The sequence below is a fragment of the Electrophorus electricus genome, chromosome 6 (assembly GCF_013358815.1).
Source record: "Electrophorus electricus isolate fEleEle1 chromosome 6, fEleEle1.pri, whole genome shotgun sequence".
Taxonomy (NCBI): Eukaryota; Metazoa; Chordata; class Actinopteri; order Gymnotiformes; family Gymnotidae; genus Electrophorus; species Electrophorus electricus.
Window position 1 is genome coordinate 13,809,405 of NC_049540.1, and position 14,671 is coordinate 13,824,075.

General features: G+C 40.2%; 1 protein-coding gene across 2 annotated transcripts; it reads right to left on the minus strand.

Annotated features, from left to right (window-relative positions):
* Positions 1-48: 48 nt before the first annotated feature.
* On the minus strand, positions 49-8,668 carry rab14l (RAB14, member RAS oncogene family, like). Of its 2 annotated transcripts, none has more exons than XM_027020590.2 (8): positions 8,560-8,668; positions 5,644-5,702; positions 5,312-5,365; positions 3,822-3,999; positions 2,970-3,036; positions 2,749-2,836; positions 2,537-2,567; positions 49-2,320 (listed from the first exon to the last, which is right to left on the minus strand). In XM_027020590.2, the coding sequence occupies exons 2-8, from the start codon at positions 5,693-5,695 to the stop codon at positions 2,143-2,145; spliced, it is 648 nt and encodes a 215-aa protein (XP_026876391.1). In that variant the 5' UTR covers positions 5,696-5,702; positions 8,560-8,668; the 3' UTR covers positions 49-2,142. The 2 variants fall into 2 exon arrangements, with proteins under 2 accessions (XP_026876391.1, XP_026876392.1); XM_027020591.2 differs by lacking the exon at positions 8,560-8,668 and adding an exon at positions 8,138-8,295.
* Between the last annotated feature and the right edge of the window lie 6,003 nt (positions 8,669-14,671).

Genomic DNA, 14,671 nt, shown 5'->3' on the forward strand with positions numbered 1-14,671 from the left:
CAATTGCTCCTCTATAAACAAAACACAAAGTATTCGTCACATCCAATATAATATTTTCTGTCTAGAACATTTTATTATTATTAAAATCAAAATGTCAACATCTTAATCATATACACGTAATAACGCATTTTGTTAGCACAGCTCCTTCAAAAATTTATACATATGTATAAATTTATACATACGTTTTAAATCAGCACACAGCCAGAAGTGGCGATTCAGACAGCAAAGAGATGGGCAGAGCACAAACAAGACTAAACCCTAAAACCTTCACTCCCCCTACAGCATACCAAACTTTCAGTCCTCAGCTTTCAAACAAAATCCTCCCTGAAGAACGTCTGGTGTAAGAGTTGAGGACATTGATAAAAGGATGATCTTATGATTTCATTTGCTCTTTTTGTTTGCCACATACAAGTAAAGTTGCAAACTTAAGTGCTGCACCAGTCCCTGCTTTGAGTTTGCTACTTGTAGCCAGCAAACAGGTACAATGTGGAATTTTAACAGAACATCCAGTGCCCAGAAAGTGAGCCTGTCCACACTGACATTCAATAAGAAAAGGTTAGTTTCCTAGGTAAGAGTTACCAGTGACTCACAAATATTAGCTATACATTAGAGCCAGTGCTGTTGAATATCCCCTGCCCTGTTTTGCATCACCACCAACAGATATTTAGCCTTATATACAGCTGCTGAATAAGAAAAGCGTATACATGAATCAAATTATATAGTAGATCCCTAGCACTGCTTTGTAAGCTGTTCTGGTGAGGTCTGTGGTGTTACTATACAAGCCTATATGACAGCAGCCAGTCAAATTTACAGCCAAAAGTATGCAAAGCTTTTTCCTGTCAAGATCTAAAATAAAAATGTAGCAATATTGTAAAACAGTATGTTTTATTTTGACAAAGACATCCAGTCTGCAGTATGCTGAGTAAGTGCAGCAAAGTAAGATTAAACAGTGATGGTAATATTAACATTTAGTTATATAATAAGGCAACAAAAAAACCCGCTGGTCAGGACAGATGAAGTTCTACTCAATATGGTTGAATAGGAAAGTAAGTGAGAGGGAATTGGTGCAATGAAATGATGGGGTGGGGAATTAAAGGGGGGGTCAGGGGAGGTGCCTTTTTTTAAATTGTCACAGATGTCTGATAAAAGACCCATCCCCTCTAGCCCCAAAAAAGAAATTGCACACATTATGAGTGTGAAATGCCTGCTCTCCACCCATATACATTTACAATGATGAGAATTCCCCCTCCGCCCAAATCCTTTCCATGTGCTGTCTGTATAGAACCTGCATTTGATGTTTGTGGTGGCTGTTCCTTAACGATTCAGTGTTGTATGTTCAGCACTAGGAAGCAATGTTCCAAGATTTTGACTGGGTGTTCTCTCTGTGAGTTAAAGGCCATGGCCAGAATGGACCAAGGTCAGAAATCTCATTGACCAATACACGTTCAACCACCACTTGGTGTCTTACAGACACCATTCAAATGACTTTAATCTTAAGTCACAGAACTACTGTGAGCCACATTTCCCTGTGGCTGCATCAAACCTGACATTACAGTCATTTCTATCCCTCAGCTCTGAGAGCCAAACTTCATTACTGATCTCAGTAGAATCCTGTTTTCTTAAATAATAAAAAGCTTTTCTAAACTGAACCAAGCATTGATAATTAACAATTCACCCAGTGCTTCTTTCTACAAGGCCCTGGATTCTGAGTTCCTTATGGATAAACTTTGAATTGTGTTAGTGAGCTGTACAACGAATGAATAAAAAAAACACCAGCCTGCTCGGTTCGGCTCTCAGTCAGTAACCCCAGGTTTTCCTTCAACAGGTCTGTATCACCTGATGTATCCAGTGACAGTTAACATTGCCAGCTATAGTCAGCTCAAAGGAGAAAGGGAGAAGACGAGGGGGGGGAAGGCAGGTAAACAGGTAAGCAATGAAAGAAGGAGGAGATGACAAACAGCCAGTCGTGTCTGTTGCTCTCTCCTGTCGTCAGCCATTGCTCATGCTCCCCCTGTGGGTCAGGGCAGTACGGATGTAGGCCTGAATGGGGTGATGGAGGAGGGGGAGAATGAGCAGAAGATCAGGGTGGGTGCCAGGTGGAGTAGGTAGGTATGAAGGAAAGTAGGCCGGTAGTGTTGGTCATTAGCAGCCACATCCTTCCCTCTGAGGCTGTGGCTCGCTGGTTAGTCGGCCGCCCTGAGGCGCAGTGGGCTTGTGCTGAACCCCAGACTCTGCTGCGTTTAGGTCCAGGCTGCCATCCTGAATGTTTTGGTAGATTTTTTTCGCCGCCTCCAGGAAGGCATCCTCCACGTTCTCGCCTCTGTCAGATACAGCAATGAGTAAAGCAACCAGCAAGGGTCGTTCTGAGGCAATATGACTGGTGCCCAATCAATAGACTATCCTGCAGCCTGTGTTTTCAAGCTGTTTAGCAATCCCCATACAACTTCACCTACATTTGACATGTTACATTCGAACACAGACTGAGCTTAGCCTGAGGAATTGGACACCACCATTACCAACAGTATTGCTAACTTACGTTTTTGCACTTGCTTCCAGGAATAGCAATCCTGCAGAGAAAAGCATAGACATCAGTGAATCGAGAGCGATTCCACAGGCTGGTCTGAATCATTGTGACTGATGGTTTCCTGCTGAAACTGCAGCCTATCAAATCATACTTTTCACTATATATTTTATGGACAAGTTCTGTTCTGAATTAGTAACAGTCAAGACTGCCATGGACCATCTCACCATTCTCCTCAGCAAACTGTTTGGCCTCTTCATACGTCACATCTCGCTGAGCTTCCAGGTCTGCTTTGTTGCCTATGAGAATGATCACCTGCAAAAACAGTCAGTTTGTGACTCAGTAAAAGCAACAACAAAACAACCAAGAAATCAAACACGGCAAAATAATAGAAAAACAAAAATAAAAATTTCAAAAGTCACACTGTCAGGTATAAAGTGGCACTCACAGTATTGGGGTTTGTGAGGTTCCTTGCATCAGTCAGCCAGCTGCTAAGGTGGTTGTATGTGCTTCTCCTTGCATGGAAACAATGGGGGGGGGGGGGAGAGAGAGAGAGAGAGAGAGAGAGTCAGAGTCATCGTGACTGAACTCATTTAGACAAAGCACACTAGCAGTGCAGCAGACAGATGGCACATTAGACTTCCAGCTGAACCATCACGGCATTGTCCTGACACTCATGTCTGCTTTAGCAAATCTTTGGTGAAGCGTAACAAATTAATGCACATACTACACCCACTATTCACTGACCATATCCTGCAACATGTTCTAATACAAAATATTTATTGTACAGAACAATAAATATGACTGGCTGTTTTATATAACATAAAAGATTGTTACGATGAGTTAGGTTGGGTGGTGTGAACCGTGCCCTCCCACCAAAGTAAAATGAAACCTTTATGTTCAGAGCTGTATTACAGAGCATTTCTGGGACTGTTCTCAGAATCCATCCCTCTTCAGGGACGGGTGGGTTGTTGTGCTGACTTGGCAGACAGTTGATAAAATTTCTCCATTCTGAGGGAACTGGGAGAAAATGAGAGGCAGGAACAGGGAATACTACCAGGTGTAACATTTTTTCCAGGAGTCCCTATCAGGAGTATTAATTTGCTCTCTTAAAGGGGGGAAAAAAAACCAAAACCCTGAAGTAAAATCTTGCTCTTAGTACAGGTGATGCAATGAAAACCTCCCATCATTTTTCTTAGGTTCTGCTCCCAACAAACTGGGTAACCAGTGTTCTACAGCGCTTTCCCAGCTGGGGCTAACGGAATGGAGGAGCAGGGTGACTGGAGAGTGGGAGGCGTACCTAGTGATGTCGTACACCATGAGGGCGCCGGCAGCACCCCTGTAGTAGCTGCGTGTGACCGCCCTGAAGCGCTCCTGCCCCGCCGTGTCCCAGATCTGCAGCTTAATCTTCTGCCCGCTCACCTCGATTATTCGCGTCCCGAATTCCACGCCGATTGTATGGGGGCAGTCCGCCATGACTGAGGGGAGAGCAGGGCTTTATGGGATTTCTTGCACACAGAGACCCACGCAAAGAGAGTGTAGACAATACTGATACTTAATCATTTAATTACATGATCTCACACACACACACACACACACACACACACACACACACACACACACACACACACACACACACACACACAAAAAAAGGTGACTCTGGGCAAACTCAGGAACTCACAGTGCACATCAGTACTGCAGATAACATGGAGACTTAGATGTAGCTGCTTCTTAAAAATTTAGTACCTTTGTCATAAAGCACAGCACCACCAAGAAGTCATGCAATGCAATACAAAACCTAAAACTGCTGTCTTATTCACATTTCATACTGCCATGAATAAATAATACAGGGTGAAAACACTGACCAAGCTGAAGAATTAAAATGACTACTTCTCTGAAGGCCTGCCAGTGGTCAAAATTAATGAAAGTGAACAGCTCATTTTAGGGCACACTCCTAGCCCCACAGCTAGGAGTGTCTTTCCAGCTGTAATTAACCTGTGTGTTTGAAGCTAATAACAGTAATTACACTAGTTCTCATTCACTCTGCAAATCAGCAGGGTACACCTGCTAAGGCACACGGAGATGACACCCATGCGAACAAACATGGGCGTAAACAGAGACAGGTCTGGGCCCTTTTTCATTCAAAATGGTGAGTATTTTTGTAGCCATAAAGATTCAGACATTTGCCAAAACGTTCCTGCCTGCTTTGACAGAATGAGAAAGAATCCTAATGAAAATGAAGAGATATTCCTCCCTGCTTCTGCCAAATGTGTTAAAATGCACGAGCAGCTGGGGTTACCACTTAACACACTGATGCTGAATTTCTATGCTCTATCTTTTCCGCTGTTGTGCCCTGCAACCCCCCCCCCCCCCTTTTTTTTTTCTTCTTCAGTGTGCACATGAGCAAAGGGGAATCTTCAAACCTGGAGAGACACACACTCACACACACACTCCTCCCATTTGTTTTGCGCTCTCAATGGGCCGCTTGTGCAGTGCGATGCAGGACGTGCCCTCTGTGAATGTGAGCGCCACATCTGCAGTTCCGCTTGCCTATTTAAGGGACCAGATCTTCCACTGAAATATAGCAGTACTGCAGAGCAGACACGCGAGCTCCAGCACTCCTCCACATAAGCAATCATGCACTATTCACTGTTAAGAGCCCCTTCCATGGCCCAAAATGAAAAATTAACTTAAAAATACCACCCTCACTTGCCTTACACATAATTCTTAATGGGAACATGCTGCATTCAAGGTGGGATTCAAATTGGATGAGGTGAGTGCCGTACTTACATTTCTTTTCTGTAAACTGGTGAAGCAAGCATGACTTTCCTACCCCCATGTCCCCTGAGAAAAGTGCAGGAAGATGTTAAAGTCCACACAGAACTGAAATGCCAATGTGTTACACAGTAGAGACCCCCATCTAGTACCAACAATAAGAGAGCCCTCCATGATCAGCGGTACATTCATGAGGGGAGGAAAAACGGTTGCACAGTCATCAGAACAGAAACAAACAGAAAACAGACTTAGCAGAGAGCGTGTAGTAGTGTACGCATGTAGTAGTATGACCTACAGATGTGGCTCTGTCTGACCCACAGATTACCTTCACACCCATTTTTACTTACCAATGATGATGTACTTAAAAATATAGGAGTAGTTGTACGGTGCTGTGGCCATTGTGGCTCTGAAAAAAAAGAGAGAAAGAGCTAAACAGGAGTGAAAAAGAGTGCCAGACCACCGTACTGCATCTTGGTTACTAAGGCTGACAAAGTTTTGCATTCTGCAATGGACTCATTTTAGTGTTGAGCTGTACGTCACCCTGGCAGGTTCATAAACCAGCAACAGCCTCTGGGCATCTAAAACAAACAGTCTTTACCTCTTTTTACAGGTAAAGAGGTATAGCTTTCAAACATCTTGGCACCAACCACACACAAATATTTCAACTGACATAATTCAGTTAAATGGTTCCATCCTGAAATATCCCATACAACTTACAAACTGTAACTTCCAATGAACCATAAATAAGAATGTTTTTGATCCACTGTTAATTCTTTTTAGCTGTATTATTGCATAACTTTATACAGCTACTTTCTGTACTAGACTGAAATATTTTATTACTACATTTAAATCAAATTACATCTTGGAACCTCAAGGAAGAATTAAATTAACTCAGTCAACTGATGCCATGCCTAAGAGGTTTTATCCTCAAGGGAAGTCACTGCTGAAATGGATAACTAAATAATGAATCAGAGCCACAAACAATGGCAGAGAGCTGCTGCCTTGTCATGCATGAGTTTAGGACAGGCTGAAAAATATAAGAATCACTAATCCAATTCTGTTATGCAAAGAAACAGACTACACAGGCTATAATAAGATGAGACAACAACCAGACTGCCAAAGAGTAGATGACTGAGCTATGCCCTGAGAGCTTCAGTTCTAACAGTAATGTGAGCTGTAAACAGTCAAGCTTAAAAAGAAAAGAAGAATGGGACCCTTATATTAACGGGTCCTTTTTGTGGGACTAAATAGGAAGCATATTAGTTCAACTGGCCACATTATATAATAATCCACAGTCACACAAGCACAGAAAATAAGTCTTAATACCAAGTGGCCTAAATACTATCTTGACAGGCAATACAGCAGTGTTTTAGCAGCATTAATTACCTTACCAATGAACAAATTACTCAGGCTCCCCACACCAGACAAGACTTTTCTGAAAATGTTTTCCTAAGTAATGGCATCCCTGTAAAGCAGTCAAACCTGTCCCTGAGGCTAACACAATTTTTAGGAAAATTCTTTGTTGCCTGCGAACAATTTTATCTTGCAAAGCAAAGGGTGAAAAACATTATCATGACAGTACAGTTTTTGGTTATGCAGTGTTCCAGTTCCTTGCTATGTAATTTTACCACCACCATACCTTTGAGGTCCCAGTGTCAAAGTTACAGTAAGCTTTTAGTACCTCTTAGTGTTCTTCCTCATATGACCCTGCATCATGTGGCACTTTCATTAGCCTACATATGTGACATGGCACAACTGTGTGCCATAGTTTCACAGTCTGGATGTCCATACAAACAGCTTCAGGGACATTCAACTATCTCACCAGTCAAATAGCATACACACACTTTCCTGGGAGCAGGTGTCTTTACAAGCTGATGCAAGACAAATCTGATTTCACAACAGTGGACAGCAACCTTTACTAATAAATACTTAGACCTTAACACTGTAAACTGATAAAAACCCTTTGCACTTGGAACAGGGTTTAGTTGCGCCTATTAAGGAGAAGCAGAGGAAAGCATGTGATCAGACTGCAGTTTCGGCACTTCCTTATTCTGGTTCAAACTACTTTTTCTTTCAGATACCTTTCACAGCCTTCCTTTTTATAATGCGTCACTGACAGCATATTTTTGCGTTAACACAGTTACTCCACCTAACCAATCTAGCTAACCCTTATCTTGACAACTTCCTATCGATAGCCAAGATTAAAATCGTGGATGCTCTGGCCTGCTCGTCACAGGCCAGTAAGCAGTGACATTAAGATCTAGCTAGCGAAGCTAACACTTGGAGTAAAACAGGTTAGCTGGCTAACGATGTTAGACACATTTTTCAATCACCACTGTTTGGCAACTAGTTATTTAGAATCAAGAAACAGTAAACTACACTAAAATCGCATAGTTTGTGCCGTGACGACAGGAGTTATTTACTAACCGCTAAGCTAGCTAATTTAGCCATTCAGGTACCGTTAGTACTGCTAGCTAGCAAAAGCTAGGTAACTAGCTAGCTAGATAACACGGCAGCTAGCTAGCTAACACGGCATTGTTTTTAAATGCCCACAGTCACAATTATTTAACTAACAAACGGTTGTCATTAAATTGCCCGTTGTGTTACATCGTTGTATTTGTGTGACAAGCACCTACATACCTAACATATCGAGCCAGCAAGTTACCTATCTAAATAACTGCACAATAACAGTTAACGTTACTTCCACTCAGAATGCTAATGACAGCTAGCAAGACTGGGTAACTGAATAGTTGTCTCGCTGTTCAACTATCATGCATGATCGACTTAACTGTCAGCTAGCGTTAGCTTGCTAAACATCTCCGAATAAAATCATCTCCCTACCTACAACAAAGCAGTCTCGGTTGAAGGAAATGGCTATCTTAACGTTATAAAAAATAGCGATGATTTGATAACGACTTGAAGGTGAAACATTCCAAATACGACCAAAACTGGTTCTGTTGTCGTTTGGTCACCCTCTTCCTGTTTTCCTGACACAAACTGCCCACCAATTCCACACCAGTTAGCCTGCTAGCTACCTAGCTATCTGGAAACACAGCTATAGCTACCCAAGCGACTTCTTAGGTAACGCTAGCGAGCAATGTTGATATGTTAGCTAACGCTAGGTAACTAGTTAGCTTGCTAACCAGGTGTTGTTTCTCCAAACATTCACTCTCAAACGCATACTGAAACATATATTTTCGTGGTGTTGATATTATAGATGCAAATAAAAATTCAAGCATATATTACGTGGTATGTGTCCTTACCAAGGATTATGTTGTTTATTTTAGTGCCTTGAGCTTTCCGAAGGGATCTGCAGGTTATCCTGGGCTGGAGAGAGACTGCCTATCCAAGATGGCGCCGCATAGGACACAGGGTTTCCTCTGTCGTATACAATGGGCTTGTGGGACAAAGGACGTATATGCAGGGTATTATTTCAAATAAATTTTAGCTAGCATAAATAGGACTTCGGTAAAAAGAAATATTGTTTGCTGTTGTTGTAGGGGGGATACGACAAGTTACGCCTGGTGGGCTAGTGAGTTTAAATTAAGATTGCTACAGCCACCAGCAAAACCATCAGTTGCAGCAATTAGCAGGTAGAGAGGCAAGCACCACTAAATTAATTTACTGATGAAAACCGTTTTGCAACGGTAGTAGAACTAGGATATGGGTTCGTTAAATCATCGGTGGCTCATCGCTTACTTCCTTTACATTTACATACATTTTACATACATTTTTTTTTTGAAAAGGACTTTGGCTAATTTAGTGTAGTTATTAAAGGCTGCCGGCTGATCTGGTTATATTTGGTCCTTGGAGAATTAAGAATTTACCACTTCATTGTGTTTACAGTGCAAAATAGATGTTCCAGTGTGGCTAAAGAGTCATACAAACGTTTGTCATCCATTTAGAGCATGTAATTATTTAGTTAAATAAATGAAAGTGATTGCTGAAATTTGTACTGTTTGTATGTCTTTAATGAGCCAAACAGCAGCATTGTCTTTTAAATTTCTTTAATATGGTTTAAAGTAGCTACAGTCCAAAACAGTTATGTTCATGCAGTACATGGGTCAGCTCATAGTCACTGGCTGGAAGAATATATGTTAATTGACTACATGAAAATAGATTTGTCTGTACAAATGACAAATATAACAAGTTATCATATGGATTTAGAAACATACTTTATTCATGTGCTTCTAAAACAACTGCACTTATCTTCAGTAATAAACACATAAATATAGTTTAAAAATTCAGTGACAAATACATAATGATTACAGTGACTGGAACTTAATTATTATTGGAAAAAAGCACAATAATTTATCAACAGAACACAACTCTTTCCCTGGATGCTGAGGTTTACACCCCCTCTCCATTTAATGCAACAGAAACCCATAGACTAAGTTGTTTTCAAGAAATTATATCTGATCTGAATGTCTATCACCGTGTGAAAATGCAAGTAGTTTTAAAAAGGTAAACTTATTTTCATACATTTCTTGTGAATAGTGCCAAGCATAGTTATAAATCCTACAAACATTATGGGTGAAAAAGTGCCCAGCCTGATGCCTTTTTACTTCAGTTCCTTTTTCCTGACTTAGCAGTGGGAACATAATTATGATATACTATCCATAATTTAAAACCGCTTAAACAACAAAAACATAAAAGGACAAAACACAACAGATTTTCCCCACTGCACTGTCACTGGCATTGTTTCCAGAGAATAATCCTGAACAGAGTCCTGTCATGCTCAGGGGACTTCCTTCCTCACAGCTGCACCCACAACGCCAGGAGGCTGACCAGCAAGCAGACATAATGCGGTGTGTTTTGGTGCCAGCAGGGGGCACTGTTACACAAGTCCGAATCACAGCAGTGAATGCTCACGCCAGGCAGCTCCTGCTGCTGACAGTGGCGGGAGGTAGCGCAACCACTGGTCAGGACGATTCCCAAAGCCGCTGAGGAGAACGAGTAAAGGTAGAAAGATTATAGTGATAGAATAGTGATTATAGCATAATTCTTTAATGAACTCCAGACCTCTAAAAGCCAATTCTGAATTTTGTAGTTAATTTATAAAATCTGAATCAAAGCTCTGGAGCTCTGGGTGCTAGACTTTCCACCTTCCCTTTACTTCAGAGTCAGGAGAGATAACAATGTGGACAATCAGTTATGCTAACATTATTTCCTAATCATTATAAGCTCTATGGCAGGAGTTGGATGTGAAGTTCAAAACTGAATGCATTTGCACTAGAGGATGGAGCCCAGAGTATAGCTGCCTTTAGGATTGAATTCAGATCTCTTCTTTTTCTAACGTTTACTCAGACATACTCAAACTACTTTTATGTATTGTACTTGTTAACACAGACAAAATACAACTATCAAAATGGATGTTTATTGTGGTTGTTCATTTAGACAGTGATGCAATCTCAGTGACACATGCAGTAACTTTGATCTCTTGAGTGTTGGTGGATGAGATTTAAGATTTCATAAGTGACAGACTTGCACCCGGAATATCTTTAGGTGGATCCTGTTGGAAGTGCATTAAAGCTAAGTGGAAGGCATATGGAAGTCTCTGAATAATAATGAAGCTGAATAACTGAATAATAGCCATCATCTGTTTCTACAATGATGGTTAATTACCCTGAAAGCTAAAGACTCATACAGCAAGGAAACAATGAACAACTACCATGACATTTACAATCATAAGCTTCATTTAAATAAGAAACCTGTTTCACCTCCTGCTTTTGACACACTGGCCTGATTGTAAGATGATCTGGGATGCTGTTAGTGTGGCATTCTAGCCATTTGGTCTCAGTTCAGTTCAGTCCCATAAGTAAAATTGTGCTTAATAGTTGTGACCGACTTTAGCTTTGTCAGTCATCATATACATGGAAGAATATTAAAGAATATTACATCCTTTATTTAAAAATATTAAAGGGCACAGGGACTTCTCCCTGGGAAACTGGATGTTTACAGTTAAGTTAAAGGCTTGCCAAAATTCTTAAGCTAAGCAAAGAAAAAAATAAAGGGAGTTTAAAATTTCCATCATCCTGTTTCAGTTCTGATTTCTTTCCATTATTGTTAAGACTGATTTTTGCTAGAAAATGTAGGCTATTAGTAATAGCTTTTAGATCCATCTTTACAGGTTATTTATAGGCTGTGCTGTTGGCATTCAAGAAGCAGGACAGAAATTCTGCACTTCATCGTAATTGAGAGCGCTGCGCATGTTACCCAACTCCCCTTCTGAAGGACTGAAGTGCTCCTTTGGTGGGATTAAAACAGTGTGCAGGTCCAAATCAAACCTAAAAAGACTATGCTCAAAGGCCTACTGATGCGGCTGGTTGGGCCTTGTCCAAAACATCGGTCCCCGCGTTTACTGGCAGCCTGTCATCAGCATTCAGTGAACCCATTATTTCCCTGAGCTGGGTGAAAGCAGTGCTTCCTCAGCCATTTGCCAAACATGCCCCACTCTTCAAAGGTCTGCAAGATTGACGTGGTGTCTAAGGTAGATATCAGCATGATTCATTATTGACTATGAAGGTCTTTTGAAAGCTAGAATCTATTCCATGCAGAACATTTAACAGGACTGGGTATATATGTGGTGTAATTTTTATGCATTTAATGTTATAATGGCAAACTGAGGTGATTGTATAAATGCATGTCTATTTGTTTCTAATAGAGGTGAGTTCTCTCCTACATCTTATTGTAAATGCCTTTTCTCTGTAGTGATTGTTATTCATGAATATACTTTGCTTTTGATATACATCTTTGTAAAATGAACTTTGTATAACAGCAATCATATTATAAATATGTATAGTATCTATGATTAGAAGATGTATGTCTGTCTTAACTTTGTTTATAATGTATATACGGTCCTTCGAGTGTGGTTGACACTAGGACTGAAAGTGAAGATTAAGCATTTGCAATAAAAGCAGATCACTCCAGCACCTCATATAAAAATGACAAAGAAAAAAGGATTTTCCTGGATTTTTCAGCATGGTGAAACAGTTAGTGGAACTGCCAGGAAACCCTGGAAAATACAATTTGGTAAATCCTTTTACTGCTCTTTGAAATTGAAATTCCATCATATTTCTGTCCAGACGACTTCTTTCCACAGACCAATATTATTATAAATCATATAGGCTACTCACTGCTCTCTGTCTTGATGCAAAAGCGATGTTTAAAGCCTTTGTGCGAATGAGTGCAGGTGATGACCTCTGGGTTGGCGCAGCCCACATCCACGTACCTCTGTCCATGGATGACATTACAGCCATAGCACTGCAGTCCTTGGACTTGAAAGAAAGTAGACTTTTAAGAGGTAATTTTCTTGCACAACTGTACTGACATTTTAAACCCTATGTGGATTCTGCTTTGGAGAATGCAGGTGAATGGGAATGTTTTTGCTTCATGCAGTGTTTTTGTACACAAAAGCTAATGTTTAAAGATGTTTAAAAATACTGATTTTTTTTTTTTTTTTTTAATATTGAGAAGTCCATGTCTACATTGTTATGCAAGAGAAGCTTCTCATACCAAGGTCCTTATTTTAGAAATATCCCAGGTCAACATATACTGAAACTTCTGCACAGATTTAACAAAGTCCATAATTCAGTGTAATGAGACTGAAAGACAATCAGTGTGTTTGATTTGGTAACAACAAATTAATGGTCTACTACCATACTACCATCTTGAAAAAGTAATTGAGTTTCTCACATCTAGTCTCGTTTCTCTCCAAAAGTGTAATCATAAATGAATTACTAAAATAAGGCATTTATATAACCATGAAATTAGCCTTTTGCTATTTTTTTAGAAAATGAATGCAGTTAGCACTAACATTTTTACTTTCCTAAAATGTGGTTCTACATCTATCACTGACACCTTGAAGATACTTATTAAAACAGAGGGAATTATTTACAGAAAATGAGTCAAAGAAAGAAAATATAAGAAACAAAAAATAAAAATGATAAACCTTTCACTTTTCTAAGCAAATGTTGGATGTCCATATTAAACGTACTAATGCAGAAGACAAAATTTGTTTGATTGTTTTGCATGCATGATCTGAAGACCTCTTTTCCATGTGGAAACTAAGTATCCTTCATAACACAAAACAGGATTCCATGGCCCATTTTACTATGCCAAGTGTCTGGCGGCTTACTATATTACTTTGTGTGAAAGGACACTGTCAGTGTAGAAGAGTCTCCCTCCACACCTGCTGAGTCTTTTGAGGAAAACACTGGGACATTCTTGTTGCGTACCAGTCAAACCATACCATTTACATGCCCCACTGGAGCTCTCTGCTACAATACTCAATCACTCTCCCATCGCAATGTTAGTCAGCCAACAGGCTCTCAGCCAGGTTTCAGAAATGCTCTTATAGAAATCGCACTTGTGGGTGTGATTATGTTTGGGGTGGGGGGTGAAATCAGTTTATAACGGCTCCAGGAACCAGGTAGCAAAGTGGCCTCCTTGATCCTATTGTACTATCTTTTTGTAGGGCGTTACCTACTTCAGTTTGCTCTTTTATATTTTTTTTGCACTGAGCAATATCATTTGATAACACAACAGTTAATGCTTTGGACCCATTTTCAATATGATAGTTTTATTGCTACTGAATAGCACCACAGTAGAAATAGCTCTGCTTTCAGCTCAGGCTGTTATTCATCTGTGGATGATCTATGCGTCTGATATATGGAAAAATGAATGAGATCTCATTTCGTTTTCCAATAACTCACATGGATGGACAACTTTAGCAACATTTTATATGATTAATAGGTTTCCATTTTAGCATAAGTAAAACACAAGCTAATGTTAAGCTTGCATTGGTCTATCCTTCCATAAAGAAAGCATTTCTCATAATGGGAATGTCTAGGGTTAATTCAGTATAGAATGGGTGTGTATGAAAGAGTTGTTATTTGGACTAGCGATGTGCACACTATTCTATTTATTTAAATTGCTCATATGTAGCTTCACTCATTCCACTGTAACTCTGGTGCTATTTTTAAGGTCTAAAACACCGTTTTTCTGTTGAACTAACTCACAGTATCTTACACTTTTTTTCCAAATGCCCAACCTTAAGGCTGACTGTCTTACTGTGTCTTTCATAAATATTGTTTACAGCAAAGAAAATAACTTTCAACCACAGGAATGTAATCTACTCTCGCCAATCTACTCTCCCCAACGGCCAGTATGGTTCAGGTCTTTTTTTTTTTTTCCTTTAACAGCATAATCCCTACCACAACCAACCCTCTCTCTCTCACACACACTCTCTCTCTCTCTCTCTCTCTCTCTCTCTCTCTCTCTCTCTCTCTCTCTCTCTCTCTCTCTCTCTCTCTCTCTCTCTCTCTTTCACACACACACACACACACACACACACACACACACACACCACCAACA

Coding starts and splice junctions, on each gene's coding strand:
- rab14l (XM_027020590.2), bottom strand. CDS start 5,695: ATGGCCACAGCACCGTACAACTACTCCTATATTTTTAAGTACATCATC. Junction 2,837..2,969: donor ACCTCACAAACCCCAATACT/GTGAGTGCCACT, acceptor CTGTTTTTGCAG/GTGATCATTCTCATAGGCAA. Junction 2,568..2,748: donor ACAGTTTGCTGAGGAGAATG/GTGAGATGGTCC, acceptor TTTTCTCTGCAG/GATTGCTATTCCTGGAAGCA.